This window comes from Mobula hypostoma, chromosome 20, assembly GCF_963921235.1.
Source record: "Mobula hypostoma chromosome 20, sMobHyp1.1, whole genome shotgun sequence".
Classification (NCBI taxonomy): Eukaryota; Metazoa; Chordata; class Chondrichthyes; order Myliobatiformes; family Myliobatidae; genus Mobula; species Mobula hypostoma.
The window spans coordinates 53,983,113-54,005,251 of NC_086116.1; the positions used below are offsets into that span (position 1 = coordinate 53,983,113).

The window sequence follows — 22,139 nt, forward strand, 5'->3', positions numbered from 1 at the left end:
GTAAACAGTAAACAACAGGTTGACCTAGTGACGAGACCTCAGTGGTGGCAGGGTAGTAATTAGTCTCACAGCCTGAGGGAAGAAGCTGTTACCCAGTCTGACAGACCGAGTCCTGATGCATCTGCAACTCCTTCCTGATTGTAGTGGGTCAAAGAGATTGAGGTAAGGATCCTCAACAATGCTTTGGGACTTTTGTTCAAAGTTCAAAAGTCCAAAGAAATTTTATTATCGAAGTACATATATGTCATCTGAGATTCATTTTCCTGTGGGCATACTCAGCAAATCTATAGAATAGTAACTATAACAGGATCTATGAAAGATCAACCAGAGTGCAGAAGACAGCAAAATGTAAATGCAAAAATAAATAAATAGCAATAAACAACAAGAACATAAGATACGGAGATCACTGTGAGATCATTGGTTGTAGAAACAATTCAATGATGGGACAATTGAGTGCAGTTATCCCCTTTGAATCAGGAGCCTGATGGGTTTAGGGGTAGGAACTGTTCTTGAACCTGGTGGTGTGAGTTCTGAGGCTCTTGTACCTTCTACCTGATGGTAGCAGCAGCATGACCTGAATAGTAGGGATCTCTGATGTAGGAGGCTGCTTTCCTATCACAAAGTATCATGTAAATGTGTTCAATAGTTGGGAGGGCTTTACCATGATGTACTCTGCTGAATTCACTACTTTTTGTAGGATTTTCCATTCAAAGGCTTTGGTGTTTATATACCAGGCTGTGATGCAGCCAGTCAATAGACTCTCCAATGCACATCTATAGAATTTTGATGAAGAACACTCCCAGTAAAAGTAATAAATAGTGGGGCAGAGCCTCCAATCATCCTCTTGGTGGTTTTTATTGTATGGTCTTACAGTTTAATGCCTCGCAGCATCCGTACCACACAATGATACAGCCAGACAGCGCACTCTCGATGGTGCTGCTGTTGAAACTCGTTAGAATGGGGACAGGGAGCCTTGCACGTCTCAATCATCTCAGAAAGTGCAGATGCTGCTGTGCCTTCTTGACTAGTGAGAAGGTGTTGTGGGTCCAGGTTAGATTGTCTATTACCTGCACACCAAGGAACTTTGTGCTCTTTGCTCTCTCCATGGCAGACCCATTGATGTGCAATGGCGAGTGGACGACTTGTGACTTTCTGAAGTCCAAAATCATCTCTTCAGTCTTGTCCATGTTGAGAGTCAGGGTTGCTGTTCTCGTACCAGTTGACGAGCCTCTCTACCTCCTCTCTGGATGCCGACTCATCACTGTGGCCGATGAGGCCTGCTCTGCAGTATCATCAGCGAACTTGATGATGCGGTTTGAGTTGAATCTGACAGTGCAGTCATGGGTCAGCAGTGTGAACAGCAGCGGACCGAGCACACAGCCCTGGGACACCCGTGCTCAGTGTGGTGGAGCTCGAGACGTTGCTGCCAGCTCGTGCTGACTGGGTTCTTTCCATCAATAAGCCCGAGATCCAGTTACAGAGATGGGTATTGCTCCCAATAAGGATAGTTTACCCCCACCCTCTGAGGGATGATCATATTAAATGTCAAGCTGAAGTCTATGAATGACATCCTGGCACCTGGGGCATCATTTTCTAGGTGTGACTGGACAGAGTGGAGGGTTGAGGCAATGACATCATCAGTTGATCAGTTTAAGCAATAGGCAAACTGGAAAGGGTCCAGTGTAGCTGGAAGGTGGGATTTTATATGATCCATTACAGGCTGCTCAAAGCACTTTCTGATTGTTGAAGTCAGTACCACTGGGAGGTAATCAGTTCGGCCAGTTACTGTCGCGGTCTTAGGCACCAGAATGATGGTGGCTGCCTTGAAGCCTGTAGGGATAGTGGGCTATTTCAATCAAAAAGATATTAAAAGTGTCTGTAAAGACCTCTAGCTGGGCTGCACAGTCTTTCAGCTCCTGACCAGGTATCAAGTATATAGCTACGTTCCTGACAAGGTCTCAGTATATAGCTATATTCCTGTTAGGAAAATGTCACCTTTCTGGCCTATCTTGAAACATGTTTCATGCCAGGAACTCCACCTTCTCTACCATTGAAAACTAACTTGTTTTCTTTCCCATTTATAATGAAGGGTCTTGGATCTGAAACATTTTTCTTTCCACAGATGCTCCTTGACCTGCTAAGCATTTACAGAAATTTTCTTTTTTAATTTTGAATGACTTCCATTATATGCGAGCCTAATAATTATATCTAATGGAGTACTTTATATTGAAAAACTGAGTGATAGAGTGAGGGAGCTGGACTTTCTTCACGGAGATACAATCAGTTACTCTGGGCAGTTGAAGAAGTGCTTTACTGAGTAAGAATGCAATGAACTAAGGAAGGATTATTAGGGTAGAATAAGGGGAAGGAGGTCAGAAAACCAAAATATTCCAACTGAAAACCATTCAGATTAAGCAAAGGAGTTGATGGGTACGTCTGGATCTTAATTAGATTGGTAATCAAAGAAGTGTTGCAGACAAATAGTTAACGAAGAGATTAAAGCAACACACATCAAAGTTGCTGGTGAACGCAGCAGGCCAGGCAGCATCTCTAGGAAGAGGTGCAGTCGACGTTTCAGGCTGAGACCCTTCGTCAGGACTAACTGAAGGAAGAGTGAGTAAGGGATTTGAAAGCTGGAGGGGGAGGGGGAGATGCAAAATGATAGGAGAAGACAGGAGGGGGAGGGATAGAGCCGAGAGCTGGACAGGTGTTTGGCAAAAGGGGATACGAGAGGATCATGGGACAGGAGGTCCGGGAAGAAAGACAAGGGGGGGGAGACCCAGAGGATGGGCAAGAGGTATATTCAGAGGGACAGAGGGAGAAAAAGGAGAGTGAGAGAATGAATGTGTGTATATAAATAAATAACGGATGGGGTACGAGGGGGAGGTGGGGCATTAGCGGAAGTTAGAGAAGTCGATGTTCATGCCATCAGGTTGGAGGCTACCCAGACGGAATATAAGGTGTTGTTCCTCCAACCTGAGTGTGGCTTCATCTTTACAGTAGAGGAGGCCATGGATAGACATGTCAGAATGGGAATGGGATGTGGAATTAAAATGTGTGGCCACTGGGAGATCCTGCTTTCTCTGGCGGACAGAGTGTAGATGTTCAGCAAAGTCTGCGTCGGGTCTCGCCAATATATAAAAGGCCACATCAGGAGCACCGGACGCAGTATATCACCCCAGTCGACTCACAGGTGAAGTGTTGCCTCACCTGGAAGGACTGTTTGGGGCCCTGAATGGTGGTAAGGGAGGAAGTGTAAGGGCATGTGTAGCACTTGTTCCGCTTACACAGGTAAGTGCTGGGAGGGAGATCAGTGGGGAGGGATGGGGGGGACGAATGGACAAGGGAGTTGCGTAGGGAGCGATCCCTGCGAAATGCGGGGGGGGGGGAGGGAAAGATGTGCTTAGTGGTGGGATCCAGTTGGAGGTGGCAGAAGTTACGGAGAATAATATGTTGGACCCAGAGGCTGGTGGGGTGGTAGGTGAGGACCAGGGGAACCCTATTCCTAGTGGGGTGGTGGGAGGATGGAGTGAGAGCAGATGTACGTGAAATGGAGGAGATGCGTTTAAGAGCAGAGTTGATAGTGGAGGAAGGGAAGCCCCTTTCTTTAAAAAAGGAAGACATCTCCCTCGTCCTAGAATGAAAAGCCTCATCCTGAGAGCAGATGCGGCAGAGACGGAGGAATTGCGAGAAGGGGATGGCGTTTTTGCAAGAGACAGGGTGAGAAGAGGAATAGTCCAGATAGCTGTGAAAGTCAGTAGGCTTATAGTAGACATCAGTGGATAAGCTGTCTCCAGAGACAGAGACAGAAAGATCTAGAAAGGGGAGGGAGGTGTCGGAAATGGACCAGGTAAACTTGAGGGCAGGGTGAAAGTTGGAGGCAAAGTTAATAAAGTCAACGAGTTCTGCATGCGTGCAGGAAGCAGCGCCAATGCAGTCGTCGATGTAGCGAAGGAAAAGTGGGGGACAGATACCAGAATAGGCACGGAACATAGATTGTTCCACAAAGCCAACAAAAAGGCAGGCATAGCTAGGACCCATACGGGTGCCCATAGCTACACCTTTAGTTTGGAGGAAGTGGGAGGAGCCAAAGGAGAAATTATTAAGAGTAAGGACTAATTCCCTACGCAACTCCCTTGTCCATTCGTCCCCCCCATCCCTCCCCACTGATCACCCTCCTGGCACTTACCCGTGTAAGCGGAACAAGTGCTACACATGCCCTTACACTTCCTCCCTTACCACCATTCAGGGCCCCAAACAGTCCTTCCAGGTGAGGTAACACTTCACCTGTGAGTCGACTGGGGTGATGTACTGCGTCCAGTGCTCCCGATGTGGCCTTTTATATATTGGCGAGACCCGACGCAGACTTTGCTGAACATCTACGCTCTATCCGCCAGAGAAAGCAGGATCTCCCAGTGGCCACACATTTTAATTCCACATCCCATTCCCATTCTGACATGTCTATCCACGGCCTCCTCTACTGTAAAGATGAAGCCACACTCAGGTTGGAGGAACAACACCTTATATTCCGTCTGGGTAGCCTCCAACCTAATGGCATGAACATCGACTTCTCTAACTTCCGCTAAGGCCCCACCTCCCCCTCGTACCCCATCTGTTACTTATTTTTATGCACACATTCTTTCTCTCGCTCTCCTTTTTCTCCCTCTGTCCCTCTGTATATACCTCTTGCCCATCCTCTGGGTCTCCCCCACCCCCCCCGTCTTTCTTCCCGGACCTCCTGTCCCATGATCCTCTCGTGTCCCCTTTGCCAATCACCTGTCCAGCTCTTGGCTCTATCCCTCTCCCTCCTGTCTCCTCCTATCATTTTGGATCTCCCCCTCCCCCTCCCACTTTCAAATCTCTTACTCACTCTTCCTTCAGTTAGTCCTGACGAAGGGTCTCGGCCTGAAACGTCGACTGTACCTCTTCCTAGAAATGCTGCCTGGCCTGCTGCGTTCACCAGCAACTTTGATGTGTGTTGCTTGAATTTCCAGCATCTGCAGAATTCCTGTTGTTAACCAAGAGATTAAACTGTTTTTCCCAGAACTACTTTTATAAGCAGATTCATGAAAAGTGAATTGCCATGCTATTAATATGAAAGGTGAATTAATCTTTAGTGGCTGATTACGTTCTTCATTGGAAGCCAATTGACTCCTACACAGGCCATTAGGTATATTCTAGACTGGCCCAAACTGAAGGGTTGAAAATTTCTGTCATAGGCAAAAGCAGTTGTGCCGTTGCTGTAATCCTTGCACTTGAATAACAAAAGGTTAAAAAGGCTAGACAGTGGCAGGAATGACTGGGATGCACAGGAGCAGCACAGACTGAGATCCCACCTGTTTAAGCCATGACTTAGAATGCTGAAGTCAGGGTGCAAATATTGAAACACTTCCCTGTGCCTCACTGTAGAAGTGGAGCAGGGTTCAACCAAATATAATTGAGATTGACACTTTAATTTTAGCTCTACAGGATTAGAGCATGTGATGGTTGTAGGATGCTGGAGCATGTGATAAACTCACTTCTTGATGTCTGAAAGACTTGAGTTTATCCATGCCACTCAATAGGATTCACTCGTTGATTGAAGGTTGGGTCTGAGAGCCACAGTAGAACTATCCCCAGCGATAAGTTTCAGGGAAAGGAATTCCAGCTGGAGGAGGTAAAAGAGGTGCTAAGTTTACTTAAAAGGTCAGAAAGAGTATAAGAAATCAAGAGCTATAAGAAAATAATGTAATTTGATCTACATAGAGTCATACAACAGAGAAACAGGCCATTCTGCCCATCTAGGCCATGCCAAACTATTTAAACTACCTGTTCCCATTGACCTACACTGAGACTATAGCCCTTCATACCCCTCCCATCCATGTACTTATCCAAACTTCTCTTAAATTTTGTATTTGAGTTTGCATGCAACACTGCACTGGGAGCTCGTTTCCCACTCGTCTGAGTGAAGAAATTTCTCCTCATGTTCCCTTTAAACTTTTCACCTTTCACCCTTAACCCATGACCTCTAGTTGTAGTCCCACCCAACCTCAATGGAAAAAAGCCTGCTTGCATTTACCCTATCTATACCCCTCATAATTTTGTATACCTCTATCAACTCTCCTCTCAATCTTCTACAAATAAAGTCCTAACCTATTTAATCTTTCCATATAACTCAGGTCCTCCAGACTGCCAACATCCTCCTAAATTTTCTCCGTACTCTTTCAACCTTATTTACATCTTTCCTGTTGGTAGGTGACCAAAACTGCACATAATACTCCAAATTAGACCTGACCAACATCTTACACAACTTCAACATAACATCCGATTTCCTGTACTCAATACTTTGATTTAAAAAGACAATGTGCCAAAAGCTATCTTTATGGCCCTATCTATCTGTAGCGCTACTTTCAATGAATTATGGACCTGTGTTCCCAGATCCCTTTGTTCTACCATATTCCTCAGTATGTGACCGTTCACTGTGTATAACCTACCCTGGTTGGTCCTTCTGAAGTGTAAGATTTCGCACTTGTCTGCATTAAATTTCAACCGCCATTTTTAAGTCCATTTTTCCAGCTGGTTCAGATCCCACTGCAAGCCATAATGGTCTTCCTCACTGTGCACCACACCCCCACATATTCATGATCCAGTTAATCACAATATCATCTCGATTGTTAATGTAGATAACAAACAACAATGGACCCAGCACCGATCCCTGCATCACTCCACTAGTTACAGGCCTCCAGCAGAGAGGTAACCACCTATGATAACTCTGTGGCTTCTCCCACAATTTCTAATCCAATTTATTACCTCATCTTCCTGAGTGTTGAGCAACTGAACCATCATGACCAGCCTTCCAAGTGAATCTTGTTATAAATAAATGGGATACCTTAACAAATGCTTTGCTGAAGTCCATGTAGACAGCATTCACTGCCTTGCCTTCATCCACTTTCCTGGTAACATTCCAGAGCTTTGAAGGAGGTGTCTACAGAGGTCATGAATGCTCCAGTGTTTATCTTCTCAAATTCCATATATTCTAGAGTTGTTCCTGTAGGTTAGAAGACAGAAACTGTGATTCTATTACTTAATAAAGGAGGGAGGGAAAAAACAATGACTATAGATCTGTTTTCCCATTATAAGTAGTAGGGAACATTTTGGAAACTATAATCGCAGTCATAACAGATCAGCTGAGAATGAATAGTAAGTCTGGATCTATGAAAGGGGAAATAAATTTCACTTATTTACTAGAATTCTTTGAGGATGTGAGTAGTAGGAAAAATAAGGGGAAGCAGTGAAAGTGATATATTTGGATCTTTAGATGGCTTTCAATAAGATCTCACACAGGTGCTTAATCCGCAATATCAGAGCAGGAGTTGGCGGCATTATACTGATATGAATTGACAGTTGGTTATTGTATAGAAAGCAAAAGAGAGAATAAATGGATCTTTCTCAGGCTGGCAGAATGCAAGATTAACTGCAGGAATTGCTGATGAGTCCCAGCTGTTGTCAAGATCTATATTGACAATGAAGGCTAAGGGAATCTTAGGTAGTGATTAGGAAGGAGGTTACAAAGTGTCTTCAAGGAAATAGAGAGGAACTTAATAAGTAGCAAAGAGCATGATAGAAAAACATAATAGTTTCCACTTTGGTGCATGAAACAGAAGATCAGAGTATTTTTTAAATGATGAGAAATTGTTGATACATTGATTGCTTAAATGTTTATGTTCAGAGGGACCTAGGTATACTTGTAGACATCACTTAAAGCCAACACCCAGCAGCAGCTAACATTCAGAAAAACACATGGTTCATTGACCTTATTATGAGTTGATTTGACGATAGGATTTAATGCTGTTTTATAGGAACTTGGTGATACTACATCAGGAATATTTTGTACAGTTTTACTCTGCATAACTGTGAAAAGATGCATGCTTTATATAGGAGTGCAATGAAGATTCACCAGATTGGGTCTGGGATAGTGGATTTGCTGCATGATAAGAGACTGAACAGACTAAGGTACATTCTGCAGAGTTTAAAAGATCTCACAGAAATATACACATTCCTATAGGGCTTGACAGGATGCAGGTTGACATTTTCCTTGCCTGAGGTATCTAGATCCAGGGATTACTGATTAAGGGATAAGACCATAAGATATAGAAGCAGAATCAGGCCATTCAGCCGATCAAGTCTGATCTGCCATTCCATTATGGCTGATCTTGGATCCCACTCAACTCCATACACCTTCATTCTTGTCATATTCTGCCTTGTCAAGGAAGAGGAGGTTTCAATTAGGTCACGCCTCATTCTTCAGAATTCTAGTGAATATAGGCCCAGAGCCATCAAACACTGTTCATATGACAAGCCATACAATCCTGGAATCATTTTTGTGAACCTCCTTTGAACCTTCTGCAGGTTCAGCACATCCTTTTTAAGATAAGGGGCCCAAAACTGCTCACGATACTCCGTGATGCCTCATCAATGCTTTATAAAGCCTCGAGATTACATCCTTGCTTTTCTATTCTAATCCTCTTGAAATGAATGCTATCATTGCATTTGCCTTCTCAACATTGATTCAACCAATAAGTTAACTTTTAGAGGATCCTGCACATGGATTCCGAAGTCCCTTTGCACCTCAGTTTTTTGTGTTTTCACTTTATTTAGAAAATAGTCTACTATTTTATTTCTTCTTCAAAGTGCATGAGCACCCACTTCCCAACACTGTATTCTATCTGGCATTTGTTTGCCCATTCTCCTAATCCATCTAAGTCCTTCTGTAGCCTTGCTGCTTCCTCAAAACTACCTGCCCATCACCCACTCTGCATCATCCATAAACTTTGCAACAGACCCATCAATTCCATCGTTCAAGTCAATGACATATAACATAAAAAGAACTGGTCCCAACACAGACTCCTGAGGAGCACCACTAGTCGCCAGTAGCTAACCAGAAAAGACTCCCTTTCTTCCCACTCTTTGCCTCTTGCCAACCAGTCAATGCTTTACCCATGCTAGAATCTTTCCTATAATACCATGGGCTTTTAACTTGTTAAGCAGCCTCATATGTGACACCTCATCAAAGGCCTTCTGGAAATCCAAGTAAGCAACATCAAACAATTCTCCTTTGTCAATCCTGCTCGTTATTTCTTTCAAAAACTTCCGGGGCCCCTTACTGAACAGTGATCTTGAGCAGCCGAGCTTGATGGATACAATTAAATTTTCCCATTTCAACTTGATACAGGTAAAAATCACAACTGCTTCCAAGGTGTGTACAGTTAATAAAGATGTCTTAATGCAATTGAATAAACTACAGCTGCTTAAAAATGGCCAAAACAATACCAATTCCAGTGATTCTTGAAAGATCATTACTAATGCCTCCACGATCTCTTCAGCCACCTCTTTCAGAACTTTGGGGTGTGCACCATCTGGTCTCAGTGATTTGTCTACCTTCAGACCTTTCAGTTTCCCAAGAGATTTCTCCATATTAATGGCAATTTCACACACTTCTGACCCCCGACACTCTGGAACTTCCACCATATGGCTAGTGTCTTCCACAGTGAAGACTGATGCAAAATACTTACTCAGTTCATCCTCTATGTCCTTGTACCCCATAACTACCTCCAGCATTACTTTCCAGTGGTCTGATGTCTACTCTTGCCTCTCTTTTATACTTCTGTCTCTGAAGGAATTCTTGCTTAATATTATTGGCTAGATTACTTCTATATTCTATCTTTTCTTTCTTGATGACTTTTTTGGTTGTCTCCTGTTGGTTTTTAAAAGCATCTACTACTACTACTACTACGTTGACTTAGGCTTAGGGGGCCGGCGTTGGGCAAAAGCGACCCAGTCCTCTAACTTCCCACTAATTTTTTCTCTATTATTTGCCCCCTCTTTGGCTTTTATTTTGGCTTTGAGAGAGGCTACGAGAGTCTCCAGAGTAAAGAAAAACACTAAGTTTAGAAAGGGATAAGAATTTAACTTCTGATAATGCTGAGGCAAACTTAGAAAAGGTAGTGAATACAGGACTGAAGGTGTTATATTTGAATATACGCATTATACAGAATAAGGTAGATGATCTTGTAGCAAAGTTAGAAATTTGCAGGCATGACATTGTGGGCATCACTAAGTTGTAGCTGAAAGAAAATCACAGTTGGGAGCTTAACATCCAGGGCTACATGTTGTATTGGAAGAATAGGCAGATAGGCAGAAGGGCTGAGGGTGGCTCTGTTAGTTAAAAATGAAAAATCTTTAGAAAGAAGGGACATGGGATTGGAAGATGTAGAATCCTTGTGGGCAGAGTTAAGAAACTGCAAGGGTTAATAAAACCTGATGGGCATAATATGCAGGCCTCCAGATGGTTTCTAGGATGTGGGATACAAATTATAATGGGAGACACAAAAGGAATATTAAAAAGTCATTATTGCAATGGTCATGGGGGATTTCAATATTCAAATACACTAGATAGGGAACATTAGGTTGTTGCTGGATCCAAAGAGAAGAAGTTTGTAGAATACTATCAAGATTACTTTTTAGAGCATCTTATTGTTGAGCCCACAAGAGAAAAGGCAATTCAAGTTTGGATGCTGAATAATGAACCAGATTTGATTAGGGAGCTTAAGGTAAAGGAACCCTCAGGAGGTATTGATCATAGTATGATAGAATTCACCCTACAGTTTGAGAGGAAGATGATAAAGTCAGATGTATCAGTAGTACAGTGGAGTAAAGCAAATTACAGAGACATGAGAGAAGAGTTGATTGTCATTAGGGATGACAGCAGAGTTTCTGAATGGCTGAAGTTTCTGGGAGAAATTCAGAAGAGTAGATTCATTCCAAAGAAGAATTATTCTAATAGGAGGATGAGGCAGCTGTGGTTGACAAGAGAAATCAAAGACATCCATTGAAAGCTTTCTTGGTATTAAAAAGGAATAAGCATTGTTAGTATTCACTTAGGGAGGACTAGAATATAAAAGGAAAGATGCAGTGCTGAGGCTTTATAAGTCATTGGGGTTAGACCACCACACTCAGAGTGCGCTGAGAAGTTTTGTGCTGCTTATCTAAGATAGGATCTGCTGGTGTCAAGAGGGTCCAGAGGAAGTTCATGAGAATGATCCCAGGAATGAAAGGGTAAACGTATGATGAGTATCTGATGACTCTGGGCTTGTACTTGCTGAAGTTTAAAAAAATAAGGGGAATCTCATTGAAACCTATCAAATATTGAAAAGCCTAGATAGAAAGGACATGGAGAAGATGTTTCCTATCATTGGCAGAGCCTCATATCAGAGGGCACAGACTCAGAATACAAGCATGTCTCATTAGAACAGAGATGAGGAAGAATTTGTTTAGCTAGAGGATGGTGAATCTGTGGAATTCATTGCTACAGATGGCTGTAGAGGCCAAGCTATTGGGTATACATAAAGCAGAAGTTGATAGATTATTGATTAGTAGGGGTGTCAAAGGTTATGGGGAGAAGGCTGGAGAATGGGGATGAAAGGGATAATAAATCAGTCATGATTGTATGGTAAAGCAAACTCGATGGGCCAAATGGCCTAATTCTGCTCCTATGTCTTATGGTTATTTCAGGTGTTCCATCTTGATCAGCCCTGATTTAGTCAAGTCACGGTTATTGTCATGCAGAAATATGGTGAGTTACAGGTACAATGAGAAACTTAAAAGCATGTAGGAACAGTCTGTGCATAGAATATGAATTATACAACACAGTAGAGAGAGAGAGAGAGAGAGAGAGGAAGTGTAAGATCAAGATCTTAGAGCAAAAGACAAAGACTTAGTGGTAGAAGAGGTGACATTTTGCAGGCAGAAGTCAGTAGAACACTTTTATCAATTCACCTGTCTTGCTTCATTTCTTGCTCAAATACAGGAGCAGGTGTCTCCTCGGTTTGGTATACCAGCAATATATAACACCTTAAAAAATAATGGGGCAAAGCATGCTGCACTGCTGGGTATTATTTGCTGATTTTGCACTATTGAGCCTGACTGATTGGAGATGTTCTCTTTTGATTGCATAGAGGGCAGTTCACCAGTACGGAGACTTACTCGGATATCCATGTGATGTTTGGGTAAACAAGTAAGCAGGCAGAACAAAGCTTGTTTTGACATTCATGGCTGTGGGTCCTACTAATAGCTGGTTGGAGAATGGATGTCTTGAATCTGAATTGCCGAAGGAGATAGGGGAAGCTTGCCTCTGTGATGGGAAAATGTGGTACGCCTGTCACTGAGCAGACACAGAGAGATCAGTCAGCTTGGAGTATTTTAAACTAAAAGCTACTTGGATGAAAGTAGCCCAAGTGTGCTTAGCTCTCTGAGAGTACAGAAGTCTGCTGAGAGGATGGGGTCTATACTGGGCAGGAAGATAACTCCAGAGGAAATGGAGCAACAACAACCCCAAAGTATGGCCAAAATCAATGGCAAGGTACCCTGCATTCTGTGCCAGTGAATATCTGACAATTGTACTGTACAGGCTTGTAAAAACTGTAGCTGGGCCATATCTGATCTTGTAGGCAGTCTCTTTTATCAGTTACTCTGTGGGTTTCTTTCCTAGTTTTATTTATTCTCATTCTGTTTATTTGTGACAAGGGATGGAATGATATATTTCCTGTCCTTTTGGCTATACCTATGTTGCTTTCCAGGGTCAGTGATATTCTGTAATTAGAAGAAAAGAGGTTTCTTCTAAAGACTGCTCACTAATGAGATGTGCTGGTGCAGTATATGAAACAGAAAACGATTCCCATTCTGGTTAGGATTTTTTCCAGAGAAGTACGTAAATATTGGCAGTGACTTCTGATGCCGATAGTCAGTACTTTCAGAATGTAGGAATATGACATTGTGCAACTGTCAGAATGTGGAATTGGGGGACTGTGGAATAGTGAAACTGAGGGATTGATGTTAAAAAGATTGTTCAGTGTGTGGCATGGCTAGGGCATACAGAATCTTTACCCAGGATAGAAGTGTCAAATACTTGAGTTTATGCATTAAGTGGGGAGGGGAAAGTTTAAAGGAGATGTATGGGGCAAGGCTTTATTTATGCAGAGAGTGGTAGGTGCCTGGAACAGGATAATAGAGGAGTGGTGGAAGTAGATGCAATAGTGGCATTTAAAGATGTTTTTAATTAGACATATATTAATAGGAAAGGAATGGAGGGATAAGGATCATGAACAGGCAGGGGTAATCAGTTTAATTTGGTTAACTTCAGCACAAATATTGCGGACTAAAGGTCCTGTGCTGTATTGTTCTATGTTCTGTCAGTTCCATTGAATTGACAGCCAGTGACAAGTGAGAAATCTAGGATGGATCTCACATGTACAGAAAGCATAGTCAACTAGAAGAGCTCAAGGTATGGGTTTCAGATTTTGAATAGCTGGAGCCTCACTGGTGTAACTACAAGGTGTGAATAGCAGATTTCCTGAAGTTGTCATGCTACAGAATACCCGTTTGTGGGGAAAGAGGGACCGGATGACCACAAATAAGGTATGACCGCACCTCTACTTTCTTGGAATATTCAGCATGGAAGTATGGAAACACCAATGCACAGAAACAAAAAAGGCTACAGAATAACAGCATAAGGCCATGAGATATAGGAGCAGAATTAGGCCATTTAGCCCATTAAAACTGCTCCGCCATTCCATCATGGCTGATCCAATTTTCCTCTCAGCCCCAAACTCCCGCCTTCTCCCGATACCTCTTCATTCCCTGACCAATCAAGAATCTATCAACTTCTGCCTTATGTATACATAAAGACTTGACCTCCACAGATACCTGTAGCAAAGAATTCCACAGATTCACAACCCTGGCTAAAGAAATTCCTCCTTATCTCTGTTCTAGTTGGACCACCCCTCTATACTGAAGCTGTTTCCTTGGGTCTCATGTGTATCAACATTTTAAGTGGACGAACTTAGTTGTCCCAATATGGATGACAATAAGTTAAGAGTTTGCATAATCAATAAGTCCTTCATTTCTATTCACTTTTTTCCCCTCTGGATATCAATGGAACCCTTTTTCATGGATTTCAAATATACTTGAATCTAAAACTTCCACTAGGTGTATACTCAAAAGTTCATTTCCATTCTTGAGTGGGTCTCAGGAATTCTGCACTGTTGCTCTCTAATTTAATAAAATGCTTGCTTCTGAGAGTGATTTGCTTTTATTATTTCAGAACCAGAATCAGGTTTATTATCCTGACATATATCATGACAGTTTTGTTTTGTGGCAGCACTACAGTCCAAGACATAAAAAAAATTACTCTTAAGTTACAATAAAAAAAACATGCAAAGAAGAGCAGTGAGGTGGTGTTCATTGCGGAGGGGAGGATACTGTTCCTAAAGCAATGTGCATCTTCAGGTTCCTGTATCTCCCTTCTTATGGTAGTTATAAGAGGAGGGCATGCGCCAAATGGTGCGTGTCCTTAATGAGGCTCCTGCTTCCTGAGAAAAAGCACTTTGAAGCTGTCCTCAATGGTGAGGAGTCGTGGGTACATGACGTAGCTGGTGTAACGGCAACACTTTGCAGTCTCTTTCCATCCTGCGCATTGGAGTCTTCATACCATTTCCGTGGCCAAGTGGTTAAGGCATTGGACTAGCGACCTGAAGGTTGTGAGTTTGAACCCCTGCCAAGGGAACTTGTTGTGTCCTTGAGCAAGGCACTTAATCACAGATTGCTCTGCGACGACACTGGTGCCAAGCTGTATGGGTCCTAATGCCCTTCCCTTGGACAACATTGGTGGCGTGGAGAGGGGCGACTTGCAGCATGGGCAACTGCTGGTCTTCCATACAACCTTGCCTGGGCCTGCACCCTGGAGAGTGAAGACTTTCCAGGCACAGATCCATGGTCTCGCAAGACTAACGGATGCCTTAATGTTAATGTTTTATGCTTGTTGATATTTTCTTTATTTTCTGTTACTTATTATACATTGAAAGAAATATTGCAAGATGAATGATATCTCAACTTATATAACAACAAGTATAGAGTGGAGATTATAGGTTTTGTTGAGGACCATTTAGATGTGATTTTAGTATGAACTTGGTTGTGTAATTTATATTGAGAAGAGAAGGTACATGGCCTGATAAACATGCGTATAAAGAATCAGAATCAGAATAAGCTTCAATATCTCTGGCACATGTCATGAAATTTTTTGTTTTGTGGCAGCAGTACATTGCAATACATACATCCTATATCTAATGGCAAAGGGAAGAAGCTGTTTCTGAAACATTGATTGTGTGTCTTCAGGTTCCCGTATCTCCTGCTTCATGGTAGCAGTGAGAAGAGGGCATGTCCTGGGTGTTTGGGGTCCTTAATGATGGATGCTGCCTTTTTGAGGCATCAGCTGTTGAAGGTGTCCTGGATGCTGGGGTGCCCATGATGTAGCTGACTTGTTTACAACTTACTGCAGCTTTTTCTGATCCTGTGCAGTGGCCCCTCCATACTAGATGGTGATGCAACCAGTTAGAATGCTCTCCACTGTACATCTGTAGAAATCTGCGAGTGTCTTTGGTGACGTACCAATTCTGCTCAAACTCCTAATGAAATTAATGAAATACAACCAGCATTGTACCTTCTTTGTTGTTTATGATACACTGCTTGAAGCTGAACACAAATATTATTTCAGATAATTTGTATCACATAGGAATTTGAAGAAACAAATTAATTTTTATTGAATATATTTGTATAACGGTGCTGATAATTTGCAATAGTTCAACAGAACTAAAAATGTTTTGTTGATGATTTTCAATTGTTCTCATTGTCTGGGGCTTCTTGCTTAAGTGTCCAACAATATTCAGCCAGTATTGATGGAATCCAGTTGCCCTGATATCATTTCTCCATTACCACAATGTCCTGGTGAAACCTTTCATCATACTTGTCACTGACAACACCAATATTTGCAGGGAAGAAGTCTAAATGGGAATACAGAAAATGAATCTTTAGTAACTTGTTGCACTTCATGGTTTTGGATGTTTGAAGCATGTTGTCAACCAGCTGCGCGTAGTTTAGTGTTTTGTAGTTACCAAGAAAATATTTAAGAATATCCTTGAATGATTTCCATGCAATTTTCTCCAGTCCCACTAGAAGTTCTGTGAGTTGCCTGTCATTGATTACCTGTTCAATTTGTGTTCGAACAAAAATGCTTTTCTTACTCTTGGCATTGGTTATTCTGACTTGAATTATGAATTGAAATAACAAATATAGGCACTTTAGAAAAAATGGTGTGTTTAAAGGGAAATTTCATGGTGATTTTAGTGACCAGCAGTCCAAAATCCAAGATACACCCATACACCCAAAAATATTCAAGGAACTAAATCTTTATCGTTCGGTGTCATTAATGCACTTTGAACTTTAACCTTTTGAACATTGAAGTAAAACACAATCATTGATATTTTTATTTCCGGTTTCATTGAAAGGTTTTGAGCATATACAGTTACTTTTTGTTGCCTCCTTTTCTAGGCAAATCTTAAAAAGTTCATGGAGTATATCCAGTACCATCATGTTGAGAAGATTGGGAAAATGTTAGAAAAAGGATTGGATCCAAACTTCCATGATCCCGACAGTGGAGGTGAGTCAATTCCATTATCCCTGCGTTGAGGCAGGTGACATCAATTTCTGCATATATTTATCAGTTGAAAGACAATGAAATTCTAGTCTGAACATAGAGATTGAGTGAGGTTTCTAAACTGTCAGACTTCTAGCGTGTAAAGATTCATACAGCATTAAGCATGTAATTTTTCCCCTAAACTTTATTTCATTCACCATTTAACCATTTTCTCATTGATTCTGCGTCTCTTTCATTGTCTTTTCGCAATATTCTGTTTTCTGTTTTCAATTTGGAAATTAAATGGTGTTTATAACTGATTCAGGACAAAGTGCACATGGGTTGTAGGAAAATATTAAACAAGTGCGTTGGGGTGTGTATAGTGTACATGGTAGTCATTTATGAGCTTATGTATTTCAACCATCATTTAATTTTGTTTCCATTTAATGCCAGTGGTTCCTGAGAGGGAGTTTCAGTATTTAGATCTATGGATGATGAATGAATTCCAAGTCAGTGTGAGACTTAGAAGGAATCTGCAAGTGATATCATTTTCTTGTGCTTAGTGTGTCTGTTAATATGATGTTAGAGGTTTCTGGTATCAAAAAAGGCCTTTGCACCAGCTGCAGAGTGCGTTTTGTAGATATTACATGCTGCAGCCTTGTTCTGCTATTAGTGGAGGGAATTAATGTTTAGAATAGATCAGAGTATTATGTTAATTAATGGGGTTGCATTAATGGAAGTAATGTCAACACGTCGAGAGCTGTTGGAGCTGCATTCAACCAAACCAGTGAAGAATATTCCAACTTGAACTGATAGATTCATACATCAAGGAAACAGGCCCTTTGGCTCCGTGGTATATGACAAACCAAAACCCCATCTGAGCTAGTCACACTTGACTGTGTTTGACCCATCTGTACCTGCCCAAGTGCTTTCTAATTGTGCTAATGAACCTGCCTCAAGCAGTTTATTCCACATGTGGACAACTCCCCTGAGTGAACAAGTTTCCCCTCATATTCCCATTAAATCCCTGCCTTCTCACCCTAGTCCTCTACTTCCTCATTTCTCAGCCCTGCAAAAAAGACTGCATATTCAGTCTATCTTTGTGCTTACGACTTAATGCACCTCAAAAAGATTACTCCTAATTCTCCTACACTTCAATGAAAATAGTTCAGCCCGCTCAGTCTCCCTTCATAACTCAGTCCCTCGAGTCTCACCAACATCCTCATAAACCTCCCCTGCATCCTTTCCAGCTTAATGGCCTCTTTCCTATAGCAAGCTAACCAAAACTGAACATAATATGCCAAATACAATCTCACCAACATCTTGTAAAATTGCAACATAACATCCTAACTTCTATGCTCCATGCTCTGACTGATGAAGGCCAGTGTGCTAAAAGTGGCCTCCACCACAGTCTCTGACTATCACGCCACTTTGGGGGAACTATGTGCAGTGGTGCCAGAAAGTTTGTGAGCCCTGTAGAATTTTCTCTGTTTCTTCGTAAATATAACCTAAAATGTGATCAAATCTTCATGTAAGTACTAAATCTGGATAAAGAGAACCCAATTAAATAAATAAGACAAAAACATTATACTTGTTCATTTAATTATTGAGGAAACTGATCCAACATTACATGTATTTGTTGGAAAAGTACGTGAACCTTTGCTTTCAGTAACTGGTGTGACCGCCTTGTACAGCAATAACTTCAAACAAATGTTTCCAATAACTGCTGATCAGTCCTGCACATCGGCTTGGAGGAATTTTAGGATATTCCTCCTGACAAAACTGTTTCAACTCTGGGAGGTTGGTGGGCTTCCTTGCATGAACTGCTGGCTTCAGGTCCTTCCACAACATTTCTATAGGATTACGGTCAGGACTTTGACTCGGCCATTCCAAAACATGAATCTTCTTCTTTTTAAACCATTCTGTTGTTGATTTACTCTTTTAGATCATTATCTTGTTGCATTGTCCAACTTCTATGAAGCTTCAGGTGATGACCTGCTACTACGATATTCTCCTGTAAAAAGTCTTGATACAATTTTGAATTCATTGTTCCACCAGCGATTGCAACCTGTCCAGGCCCCGAGGCAGCAAAGCCACTCCAAACCATGATGCTCCTTCCACCATGCTTCACGTTTGGGATGAGGTTTTGTTCTTAGTGTGCAGTGCCTTTTTTCCACCAAGCATAGGAATGTGCATTTCTGCCAAAAAGTTCAACTTTTGTCTCATCTGTCCACAGAACATTGTCAAAGAAGTGTTGTGGATTATCCAGGTGGTCTTTTGCAAACTTGAGGCATGCAGCATTGTTTTTTTGGAGAGCTATGTCTTCCTCCATGATGTACTGCCACGAAAACCATTCTTATTCAGTGTTTTTCTTTGAGTTGTCACATGAACAGAGACTTCAGCAAGTTCTAGAGATTTCTGCAGGTCTGTTGCTGCTACCCTTGGGTTCTTTTTCACCTCCATCAGCATTGCTTGCTGTGCTCTTGGTGTATTCTTTGCAGGACACACACTCCTATAGAGAGTAGCAACAATACTGAGTTTCCTCCATTCATAGACATTTTCTCTTATTGTTGATTGATGAACACACAGGTCTTTAGAAATGTTTTTGTAGCTTCATGCATCTCTACAATTCTTCTTCTAAGGACCTCTGAAAGTTGTTCTGATTGAAGCATGGTGCACATAAACGTATCTTTCTTGAAAAGAGCAGATTCTGTCTGTAACCTGACTTTGTGTGTCTTTTTTCATAAGGCATGGCACCTCTACAGCCCAAACCTTTAATCTCATCTCATTGATTGGAACACCTGACTCCAAATAGCTTTTGTAGATGGCATTACCCCAGAGGTTCACATTTTTTTTCCCAAGAAATACATCGAATATTGGATCATTTTTTTCAATAAATAAATGAACAGGTAAAATGTTTTTTTGTTATTTATTTAATTGGGATTTCTTTATCTAGTTTTAGGACTTATGTGACAATCTGATCACATTTTAGGTCCTGCTTCAGCAGAAATTGAGAAAATTCTACAGGGTTCACGAACTTTCTAGCACCACTATACTTGTTGTCCTCAGTCCCTCTGTTCTACAACACTGCCCAATGTCCAACTGTTTATTTTGAAAGTTCTAGCTTCATTTGTTTTCCCAAAGTTCTACACCTTGCACTTATCTGAATGAAGCACAGTTTGCCATTCCTCTGGCTACTTTCCCACCTGATCATTTTCCACTTCTCTAATTCTTGATAATCATCTTCGCTGTCAACAACACCATCTAACTTAGTGTCATCAGCAAACTTACTAAACATACCTTATACTTTCTCATTCAAATCACTGATAGATGATTTAAAAAAAAAACAGGCCTTAGTTTTGATCCCCAGATTACGCCACTTAATCATGGGCTTCTAGTTTGAAAAATAACTTTCTATTATTACTCTCAGCTTTCCACCATCAAACCAATTATATATCCAATTAGCTAGCTCTCCCTGAATCACTAGTGATCGCTTATATCCATATAACCATATAACAATTACAGCACGGAAACAGGCAATCTCGGCCCTTCTAGTCCGTGCCGAACTCTTACTCACACCTAGTCCCACCGACCAGCACTCAGCCCATAACCCTCCATTCCTTTCCTGTCCATATAGCTGTCCAATTTAACTTTAAATGACAACATCGAACCTGCCTCAACCACTTCTGCTGGAAGCTTGTTCCACACAGCTACCACTCTCCGAATAAAGAAGTTCCCCCTCAAGTTACCCCTAAACTTTTGCCCCCTAACTCTCAACTCATGTCCTCTTCTTTGAATCTCCCCCACTCTCAATGGAAAAAGCCTATCCACATCAACTCTATCAATCCCCCTCATAATTTTAAATACCTCTATCAAGTCCCCCCTCAGCCTTCTACGTTCCAAAGAATAAAGACCCAACTTGTTCAACCTTTCTCTGTAACTTAGGTGATGAAACCCAGGTAACATCCTAGTAAATCTACTCTGTACTCTCTCTATTTTGTTGACATCTTTCCTATAATTTAGTGACCAAAACTGTACTCAATACTCCAAATTTGGCCTCACCAATGCCTTGTACAATTTCAACAGTACATCCCAACTCCTATACTCAATGCTCTGATTTATAAAGGCCAGCATACCAAAAACTTTCTTCACCACCCTATCCACATGAGATTCCACCTTCAGGGAACTATGCACCATTATTCCTAGATCCCTCTGTTCTACTGCATTCTTCAATGCTCTACCATTTACTGTGTATGTCCTACATTAGTCCTACCAAAATGTAGCACCTCACATTTATCAGCATTAAACTCCACCTGCCATCTTTCAGCCCACTCTTCTAACTGGCCTAAATCTCTCTGCAAGCTTTGAAAACCTACTTCATTATCCACAACACCACCTATCTTGGTATCATCTGCATACTTACTAATCCAATTTACCACCCCATCATCCAGATCATTAATGTATATGACAAACAACATTAGACTCAGTTCAGATCCCTGAGGCACACCACTAGTCACCGGCCTCCAATCCGACAAACAGTTATTCACCGCTACTCTCTGGCATCTCCCATCCAGCCACTGGCAGCTCCAATTAGCTAGCTCTCTCTGAATCGCTTGTGATCGAACTTTTCTTAGCAAGCTATCATGCAGAACCTTTTCAAAGGCCTCACTGAAGTTCATATATAACATGTCTACAGCTCTGTACTCTTTGACCTTCTTGGTTAGTTCCTAAAAGAACTCAATCAGATGTGTGAGAAATCTTTTGGCTATTAGGAGATCTCGCTTGCTGCACAACATCCAGCCTTGAACCTGCTCTGGTATCCACAGCATTTATGTTGCCAGTCCAGTTAAACTTGTGGTTAATGGAACTCCCTTGGATGTTGATTTCAGTATCAACTTCTGCATTGTTGTAGGAATTGCAAACGGAATTAAATATCGTTCCGTCATCAACAATCATCTTCCAGAGTTTAAGTGGATGTAAAATCATAGATGAAGCCACTTAGGGTGATTGTGTGTAGGACATTGTATTGAGGAACAGCTGCAACTATGATCAGGTATTGAGCAAAACAAAACAAAACCGTCTTTCTTTGTACAAGATGTGTCCCAATCAATAGTGGATTTCCCTTTGATTTTCTTGATATTTAATGATGATTCTTGATCTCTCTAATTTAATTTTTGGTTTGTGGCTATATATTACTGATTCCTTGAAAGAATGATGATGTGCCACTCCTTGAATTTTTCAGTCCAACTGGTGAAAGTCCTTTCAAATTGTTGTTAGGTTCTATGTTCTTGGGCTTATACTCAATGATGTTGATTCAGAGAAGAATCTGCATGTGTCTGATACTCTAAGCCTGTTTGATGGTAGAGGTCATGGGTTTAAGATGTGCAGGTAAGTACTACAGATGACCCCCATTTGAGGGGCACTTAGATTAAGGAAATTTGCTTTTGTATAATTTATAAATCTACAACCCAGACATTTGTGATACAAAATAAAATCCATGCTTATGGAACATGTGGGGAAAAATGTAAATAATCCAGTACAACATTTTACTTTTCAACGTGTTTCTTGACACGTGCAGATAATGTGCCTTCATCTTACAGAAAATTGTGGAATGAACTGTTTCCGAGGAATGCAA

General features: G+C 41.5%; 1 protein-coding gene across 6 annotated transcripts in view; it reads left to right on the top strand.

The window, feature by feature from the left end:
* Nucleotides 1–22,139, top strand: part of shank3a (SH3 and multiple ankyrin repeat domains 3a) — a 1,110,717-nt gene that overhangs the window by 497,697 nt on the left and 590,881 nt on the right. For all 6 annotated transcript variants that reach the window (XM_063072946.1, XM_063072949.1, XM_063072948.1 and 3 more), the window contains one exon: nucleotides 16,420–16,528. In XM_063072946.1, coding sequence (XP_062929016.1) covers nucleotides 16,420–16,528 — 109 coding nt within the window. The remainder of the gene's footprint in view (nucleotides 1–16,419; nucleotides 16,529–22,139) is intronic.